This window comes from Pleuronectes platessa, chromosome 15, assembly GCF_947347685.1.
Source record: "Pleuronectes platessa chromosome 15, fPlePla1.1, whole genome shotgun sequence".
In the NCBI taxonomy this organism is placed as follows: Eukaryota; Metazoa; Chordata; class Actinopteri; order Pleuronectiformes; family Pleuronectidae; genus Pleuronectes; species Pleuronectes platessa.
This window is the reverse complement of record NC_070640.1, coordinates 12,904,395-12,913,659: the sequence shown is the minus strand read 5'-3', so window position 1 is coordinate 12,913,659 and position 9,265 is coordinate 12,904,395. Positions and strand designations below refer to the sequence as shown.

General features: G+C 42.9%; 1 protein-coding gene across 3 annotated transcripts; it reads right to left on the bottom strand.

The window, feature by feature from the left end:
* Positions 1–63: 63 nt before the first annotated feature.
* On the bottom strand, positions 64–8,315 carry LOC128456727 (zinc finger Y-chromosomal protein 1). 3 transcript variants are annotated; one of them, XM_053441024.1, is made up of 8 exons: positions 8,047–8,315; positions 6,121–6,217; positions 5,591–5,905; positions 4,433–4,582; positions 4,167–4,295; positions 3,938–4,072; positions 3,647–3,790; positions 64–2,884 (listed from the first exon to the last, which is right to left on the bottom strand). In XM_053441024.1, exons 2-8 carry the CDS (start codon positions 6,185–6,187, stop codon positions 1,587–1,589), a joined length of 2,238 nt encoding a protein of 745 aa, XP_053296999.1. In that variant the 5' UTR covers positions 6,188–6,217; positions 8,047–8,315; the 3' UTR covers positions 64–1,586. The 3 variants fall into 3 exon arrangements, with proteins under 3 accessions (XP_053296999.1, XP_053296998.1, XP_053297000.1); XM_053441023.1 differs by lacking the exon at positions 8,047–8,315 and adding an exon at positions 7,567–7,657; XM_053441025.1 differs by lacking the exons at positions 3,938–4,072; positions 8,047–8,315 and adding an exon at positions 7,567–7,645.
* Between the last annotated feature and the right edge of the window lie 950 nt (positions 8,316–9,265).

Sequence of the window (9,265 nt, the reverse complement as noted above, 5' to 3'; positions counted from 1 at the left end):
TTTTGGTACAATTTTTTTTCAGATCTCCACAGGGCTCCTATGAGCAAATAAAAGACATACGGCTAAAATACTTTGCTTTTATTACCTTTTTTTAACAAATACGTTGAAGTACATCCATAACAACACGGTTCAGATTTTGTTTTTATCAAGTGTTTACATCTACACGTTTTGTACAGATTTGTATACAAAACAATAATTTACGTCCCATAGAAGTCTAGTTACACTTAACTATACAACAACTTGTAAATGAAATAAATATAAAAACGGAAATGGTCACAGGTGATAACAAAAAAAATGTAAAAAGCCATTGTACAAGTAGACCACCAGCACCTGTCTTCTGAAGTCTCACCTATAAAAAAAGTGACATACATTTTCCCTTTCTACTGGCAACGGTACATCTGTGTTGGTGAAAAGAAACTGCAGTTCATAGTTTCATAACACAAGCACCAGATATACTGTATGATTCTATTGAGGCCGGACTTACCTCAGGACAATGATGTCACCTTTCCACGATTCAAGCCTAATATTGGATCATACTGATGCTTAGAGATTATGCTTTTTTCAGTGAGTTAATAGATATAAAGTCAATTATAACAAGTTTGTTCATCAATAAAAGAAACCATCTGTTGGAGCAGCTCGTCATCAGCAATGTTGAAAACAAACATTATCATCACATACATTTTTTTTGTCTTCAAATTAGTGGGATTTGGGTTTCCAGGCAACATCTCAGTCAGTGCTCGCTCCGCCGCTTAGGGCACTTGTTTGGAACCTCCAGTATGACTACCGATTTAAAAAGATTAACATCCGACAACTGTGTGATAATCCAGTGATCGGGTAGTGATCATCCACTACTTCACTCTGTATTTTGTGTCAATTCAATATTCGCAGTTGACGAAACTAAAAAAACGACTGATCCTTTCTCTGGGTGTTGAGCTCAGCCGGCCGTGTGTTTATGTTAACACAACAAAAAGCATTATGTCACAGGGTGGTGAGGTCTGAGCACCGGAAGAACAACAGATGCTTTTTTTGTCACTCGCACTCCATCTCTCTCACACACATTCATAATTACATACATGACATGTTTACTGCATTTAAAATGATCTTTACCGAGATGACAAGTGCTACTGTGAACAGGTTGCTAATCCTTACTGCTGTGTTTAGTACTTATTTTTTTTAAATGATGCAAACGTTTTGCAAACGACACTTCTGTTTTGAGACAAATAATTAGGACCAATGTGACTGAGAACTGATTGCTGCCTGCAAAAATCATAACGTGTATCTACAAAGAGACATTTGCACAATCTGCCATGCACACTGTCACCGGCAAGGGACATGCAGTTAAAAGTGCAAGTCTACAGAGGGGTTCTGCTGCTACCTCCGACCGAGCATTAATGTTATGTACACGTGTTTACATCTCTGAACAAACATTAGGCTGAGGATCAGAAAGGAGCAAAAACAACAAGTGCAGCGAACACATACACATTATTTCAATGTGAAAGGTGTTGTGCTGAGGGTGCAGTGATTGGGGTGTGATAGTTGCTTCAACATTGTTCTGTTTTGTGGCACAGTATTTGGCTCGGTCAGAGTCACTCTGCCTTCCCGTCCTTGTGGTGGCGCACGATATGCTGGTTCTTCTCCGATGGTCGTCGGAAACCTTTCGAGCAGATCTCACAGCGGTGTGGATAGTCTTTTGTGTGAATGGAAATCACGTGTCGCTTGAAACCCGAGGCGTCCCCGGTGCTGTAGTCACAGTACTGGCACTGGTAAATTCTCCTCTCCTTCTGACCTTTGCCAATAACTACAGTCACACTGCTGGCTAAACTGGCGGCACTGACCCTAGCAGCAGGGCTGGTGCTACTCGAGCTGCTAGGTGCAGACTTTTTAGGTGACACAACTGGAGTGTTCGTCTCTGTCCTCTTACCCTCACTCTTTTCAGGAGAGGACTGTGGCTCCTTTGTGTGGACAGACAAGATATGGCGACTGAGAACAAAAGGGTCTGCAATTTTAAAGTTGCAGTGCCGGCACTGGTGGAGTTTCTTGGTGCGATGGGCTACTGAGTGCTTCTTTAGTTCGGATGGTCGGTGAAAGCCTTTCCCACAGACAGCACATTTGTGTGGATAGTCCTTGGTGTGAACAGATATGATATGGCGTTTCAGGTCACTGGAGTTGGAACTTTTGTGATCACAGTGGGCACAATGGTGGGTCTTATTCTCCTCGTGTGTTAGTCCGTGCTGCATTAACTCCTCTTCCTCAGCAAAGGTCTGGAAACAGCGCTCACATTTGTATGGCATCTCCTTGCTATGCTTGGTCTTGATGTGTGTCTTGAGATTAGAGGAATCGGCCGACTTGTAGTCACAGTACAGGCAGGAGTAAGGCTTCTCGCCCGTGTGCGTGCGCATGTGTTTCTTCAACTCTGAGGGGTGTCGAAAGCCTTTTCCACATTCCACACAGATGTGAGGGAAACTTTTACTGTGAACAGCCAACAAGTGCCGATTGAGAAGTCCTTGCTCAGCAGTTTCATAGTCACAGAACTTGCATTTATGCATCTTGGTGGGGGTTGGAGGCTGCTGGCTCTTGGGCTCTCTGTGGTGGTGCTGCAGTCTGTGAGAGAATAGCGCAGCCTGCTGGTGGAACTCCTTACCGCACATTTCGCACTCGAAAGGAGCCTTGCTGCTCAGGGCGTGCACCTCCATGTGGTTGTGAAGGCTGGCTTTCTTGTTAGTGGTGAACTCGCAGTCTGTACACTGGTACTTTTTCCTGGTCAGAACCTCTTGGTGATGATTCTTGGTGTGGCGTTTCAGGAAGCCTCGTGACTTGAACTTCTTACCACAAAGCATGCAGGGGTACACCGTCAGAGGCTGACCATACGGACCGATGATAATGGCTGGAGAGAATAAGGACAAGAGGGAGAGGGAAGTGACTACATGGTCATATATGTGATTGTCCAATTAACATTTAGTCATTCTAGCTTATAACAGTGATAAAATCTTTCATTCATTAATGTATTGATAAGTATGTAGATTCAACTTTTTTTTAACTAATAATACCAATTTCAAAAGGCCCCTGCAGCGACATTATTGGGGGGGAAAATGCCAGATCGAGTTGCTGCTTATAAAACTCATACATTTTCTTCCACTACAGCTTCACATTAAAACGGTTTAACGATGAGACGAGTTGACTTTGCACAGGATACAAGCAAAGTTCAACTGCTGCTTTGGGGGAGAGGAGCTGGAGAGAAACAAGGTTAACACGGTTGGCTCATACACAGCAATCTTGAGAAACCCTTACACTGTACGTTCGCTGAATGGAAGACTAGTTTTTTCCTTATATTGACAAATCCTGTTTGTGTTTATTTTTTTCATTTGACCGCTGGTTATACAGGAAAAATCATTTTGAACAATGATTACATGAATTGAGCAATTATTATGAATCAATTATATAAAAATATTATTAACTTGTTAGAAAAAAAATCATTTGATTGCACTTGTGGCTTTCCTGTTAAATGCATCCCTTCTTTTACTGCTGAGCATGGCACTGCATCACTGTAGCATCTAAAGGCCTTAAGTATGTTGTGATCTAAGAATTATAAATTATATGCAAAACTGGCCTGAGGAGGCAACTTCCATATCCAATGTGAGGATCTTACCTGTCTGGACCTGTCGAGGTTCAGACCGCCTCTGCTTCTTGGTGCGTTGTCTGTTGATTTCGTCGACCCCGTCCGATTCATCAATGTGCAGGAGAGCACTGGCTGCCCCGTTGCGGTTTTCACAACTTTCACTGTCGTCCACACCTGTAAGAGGGACAGAATGTTTTTCAAAACACAAAAATATACACCATCAGCACCGGCAAAGCCTAAAACCAAGGCACACAGAGACGTGGTGGATGCACAGGCTACCAGTGTTGTTTTAAAAGCAATTTAATAGACAAGGGTGCTGACCATAAGCAGCCGCCCAGGCCACAGGCATGAAGTCCTTGCTTAGAGACACGCTGTCAAACGAGCGGTCGTGAGTTACTGGCTCTTCACCTCCTACCACCACCTCCATATATACCTCATCAGTCACCTTGGACCCACCTGCAGATGAGCCCAACATGTACAAAACCACAAAATCTAGTGACGTTTAGTTTCATGACATGTCATCCCCGCTAACCCTAACCCGTCAACTCACCGTGGTTTCCTTGATTGTGATGAGAATCCCCGACAGACATGTAAACCATCTTCTCTCTGAGCGTTTGGCCTGAAGACTCGGTTAACCGTACACTCTCCGTGTCTCCGTCGCTGATATCAACAGATTCTCCTGCAGAATTAACACATCTTTTAAATACCCCACTTTTAATAATAATGAAAGTATAATAAACAGATACATCTTTTGTATTTTATGAGGGAACATCAAATCAAATCCTAAAGAAAAGTAGAAAGTTAACTGCAACTCACCCATGTCATCCTCCCCAGAATCAGCCTTGAAGATGTAGACCTTTATCACCTCCTGCCCGTCTTCATCCTTCTCCACTTCCTGGTCCTCCACTGCTCCCTCCACTGTGACTTCTGTTCCATCCTCTGATACCATTTTACCAGCTTCGTCCACTGGGAAAGGACACGCATCAAATTTCATATAAGATTTAATTCAAGTTATTTGGGTCTGTCAGCCAGCAGCTGGTGATAAGATAAATGCATAACACCTCGACCGCATTTAGCCAAATTTGGTGAAGATGCAGCTGGAGTGTGATTTGACTATTTCCGAATATCTATATATTAATTAAGCAAATTGCAATGAATACTTCCCATAAATGCAGATGAAATTTTGGATAGATTTGGAACATCTTTACCCATTTGTAAAATGAAAGCTGCTCCTGATTAATAATACAAGTCCTGTCTGAGAGCTGAACAATCAGTAAAACTTGGGAAGAAAAACTAAACATACTTTCATTGACACTTTACCAAATATTTGCATTTCATGTGTTAAAGTAGCTTGAAGCTGATTGGTCCCAGTTTTAAAAAGGCAACTTTGTACTTTGGCAGTTGTATTTAAAACACCAACAGTTGAGCTTGTCAATGTAAGGCTTAAAAATATAAGACCACTGTTGTGACTCAATACGTCCAAATCTATTTTAATGTAGTATTTAAAATATATGTATTATTACCAATACAAATTGTGATTAAGTCATGTAAAAAGAAATAGCCATCCCCATGATTCCCAAAATTCTAGGTATCAGATATGTCAAAGGAAACTGGCTAAAATAATGAGTTCCTCCTGGGTTATGTTTACTGACGCATCAAGGTCTCTAAATTGTGTCCAGGACGGCCTTAGTATACAGCATATCCACAGGGTAACAGCTATAGAAGAATGAGGAGACAGACCGTGGTGGTCTAATTTGTATCTGGCGTGAAGTTCTCTCAACCCACCTCGAAGGGGTAATTTGAGCAATTACGTTCTAATTTGTCTAAAACGCATTTACACTAAACTTTTTTTCAGATCAGCCTGATATCTGATCCACCAAGGAAACAGAGTTTGAATGTGGTCTAAGTATGCTTTCGACAGGAGCAATTGCACTATTTAAATCCAATCTCTGTACTGCAGGGCTGTAAACTTACATGATATCATTAGATAATCTCCACAGCCATCTTGGTCATCCTCCTGCTGCTCTGAGTCCAGCCCATCTTCTGGGATATCGCCCATGGCAACACCTTCCTCCTCGCCCTCCAGAGCCATCACGCAGGTTTCTACAGCAACGTCTTCATCTTCATCGCAGTGCACATACTCCGAAACCACATCCTCGACAGCATCCTGGATGACAAGCTCGTCTGGGGCAAACCTGTGAACCGCCATGCCTTCCCCTTCACCTTCCGACACCAACACAGTCTCTTGAAGCTCCACAACAAACTCCTGTCCGCCGGCACCACCTTCATCTGTGAAACAGCGGAACCCAGTTAACCAGAGAACAGATCATTAAATGTTGCTGATTTGCTACTGACATGACACAATACAAACATGTTGATTCAAACTATTTTACTTTTAATGTAATATTCAAGCTAACTAAAAAAACTAAAATATCCAACTTGGTGAAACGCCACATCTAGCAGACGTTACAAAAACCCACAGTAATACAAGCGTGGTGACTTACCCGATCCGTGTAATATTATTTTAGGCTCTTCGGAATGTATTGCAAGCCTGGTGACATTCTCATCCATTGTCCTCGCACTGCATTTGTTACTGGACAGCTGAAAGCAGATGAGGCAAATCTTAGATCTTAATAACCAAAGCTGGTGGAAGCAGGGAAAACATTAAAACCATCCAGAGCCCAACAGCAAGCAGTCAACAACTGATTGACCCTTGTTCTATGTGTGAGACATCTGCGGAGGGCTAACGATTTAAATCTGCTCACACAAACACAAAATTTTCAACTATTTGGATTTTAAAACAGTGATGTTCAAACATTATAACATAGTACGTAAACCTCAAGTAGATTTGTTTTGAAGGTGAACCACGGAAAACTACAATGAGCATGTTACCCGTTGCGTGTTTAAGAGAAACATTGTGTCTGTGGTTAATTTGATATGATAATTTGAGTCACATGCTGGAAAGGAACACTGGGCTGGTGTTGTACCAAAACAACAGCTGGAATATCTTCAAATACAATTAATACACAGTGATCGGTTAGGGTCTGTTCAGCAGTATATCCTGTATATAAAGATTTCTGTGGGCTGGATAACTTCGTGGACACGCATCACTTTCTACTTAAACAGTTAGACTTATAAAACTTAGTTTTACTCTTCATCAACACTTTTTCTGGTCGTAAGCAAGCACTACTATACCCGTCAAAAACATACTGAAAGGACGCTTTAACCCATACTACATTACTTCTGTTTTATATATGCCATTGAGATGCATTTAGCAAGATTATGTGAAAAGAGCTTCATTTGTTTTTATATTGCATTCAAACGAACCACATAATAGAATATACAAACAAAACAACTGATTTTGACTAAGGGGAACCTCGTGATTCAATCAAGTTACTGACTTGTGTGGTGTTACCTTCTGTCTGCAGAAAGTCAAAGTACTTGTGGCACAACAGCAATGACTGCATCAGCAACAAAATACCAAACACTGCATTCATCATAAGGAGAAATCGTGTGCTACCACAGCCTGTGTCTCACACACACACACACGGGGTGTTGGGATGTAAACAGTGGTGTGGATCCTAGATTGTACCATCCCCCCACCTCCAGGTAGAAGACAACGGTGTGTGTAGATGCGGCTCACACATACACCACGCGAGCATCAGTGTGCAGAAACATGCATTGAACACGGTAATAAGCACCGGGGCGATCGGACGGACCCAGCGTTCCCATCCACGCTGCCCCTAACGTTGTGGAGGCAGACGAGACGATAAGCGGCAGTGTCTCCATCTGTCCACTGGAGAAGCGTTAGCGCCGATTGCACGCAACGCGAAGTCCCGACTGTCCCAGCCACAAAACACGCTCAGCTCCCGCGCATAAATACAAATAAAACCACATGCAGCGAGATTAAACGTGTGGAGAAGCACTGAGGGTTTTTGTATAGTGTCTACCTCGTCTTGGTTAGCGGAAGGGGGGCTAACGGCGCACTCCTTCGCCATCACCGATTTTCATGCACAACCGCGTCCGCCATTTTGTTAGCTTAGTGTCTGGAAGGATGCTAATTTTTTACCGTGGCTGAGAACGCTCCTTCGCGGAGATCCATCTGAATTTTACTAAAGGCTACATCGCACGTTAAGCGGTGCAATCCACTCGATGTGACATTAGCCGGCGATGACTGCCGAACACAAAAAGCCGATTTACCCTGAGCGGGGCTGGCTAGCTCTTTGGAGCGGCCTGAATTACAACAATTACAGCCGCTATCGAGGGCCCGGGCCCGAGGAGAAAAGGGCCCAACCCTCTGCGGCCTCTCAGCGACAATAGAGAAATAAATTAAAAGCCCACATGCATGCAATAACAAAGAGGCACGGACACGCACTAATGCAAACGTAGCTCTGCAAACGGCCTCCTTGGTAGTAAAATGAGCCGCGTACCGGATTCGTGCTGCAGGGATGGCCTCGGTCCGCGTCTCGGCTTTCCCAGGCCGCCTGGTTCCCCCAGACTCGGGCAGGATTCAGTCGGGAATTTTGTGTTATTTGGGCGGGCCGGAGAGGAGCAGAGAAGGAGGGGTCAGGGGTTGTTTCTGGAGCTCCGCTGAAAGCAAAGCGGGACGTGCGGAGCCAGCTTCTTGTTGTGCTACAGCCCCCCGCTCCTCCAGCTCCGAGGCCGCCGTCAGCACGACACGTCACAGCCCGAGAGCGGCAGGAAAATGCGGAAGGGTTTGCGGTGGAAGTCGCAGCGGCAGGAACCAACAGGCCATGTTCCGAAGAGACGCCGCTCAGACGGGCTGCGTGGAGACGAGCACCGCAGCGTTAATTAATGAGTTCATGTCCCCGAGGTTGGTGGAGCTAGTGACGGGGCGAGGGCAGCTTCTGTTCCCCGGTCAGTGCTCACTCCTCTGCGGCATCGAGGTGGTCAATCACAGGTGATTAAACTATGACCCCCCCAATCCGAGTACATCCAACATTCAAACTACACACCATTTTACAGTGGAAGCCCCAGTGCCACCACCTGGGTTCATGAAACCAGTTGTTTCTTCACGGTCTCACTCTGCTTTGGCTTAAAGTTTCAATTATCAGTCATTTTGACTATCAAGCCCTTGAATCTGTTTTTACATGAAGAACTAAAGGTTGTAAGGTGTTTGTGTTTACGGTTAGATTATGAAATTTTGGGATGCAGTTAAAATTTAAGCCAGATTTACAGATAATAAAATAACAAAGTGTTCAATCTAAAAATATAAATGACAAAAATTAAAAAAATATATAATTTTTTTATAAATAGATTTTTTTATTTTAACTTGTTATATACATATATACACAATATATGGAGAGTAATGCAGAAACAGTGCCAAGTAGAAATAATACTAGAAAAAGTTACATGATAAAACTTTACCAAAGAGACAGTAAGTATTATGTTAACAGGAGAAAGTAATATGGGATAGTGCACATGATGTTAAATTAATATGATGACAAAAAATTGTAGTATTACAATTATTGCACTTGAATAGTAATATTACAAACAGCAAACATACACTTAAGTCTGTTGATTCTAAATTTCAGGGATACTTCTGTACTTTTTACATTACTTTATTTACCCATTCAAACTGATATTATAAACACAGTGAATATAACTAGCACTACATGTTTAAGAATA

Bases quoted from the DNA above. Each gene is read 5' to 3' on its own strand.
- LOC128456727 (XM_053441023.1), bottom strand. From the start codon at position 7,614: ATGGCGAAGGAGTGCGCCGTTAGCCCCCCTTCCGCTAACCAAGACGAG. The intron at 4,583-5,590 runs GTAAGTTTACAG...GTCCTTTCCCAG, and splicing joins AGATTATCTAATGATATCAT to TGGACGAAGCTGGTAAAATG. The intron at 3,791-3,937 runs GTCAGCACCCTT...TCCCTCTTACAG, and splicing joins GGCCTGGGCGGCTGCTTATG to GTGTGGACGACAGTGAAAGT.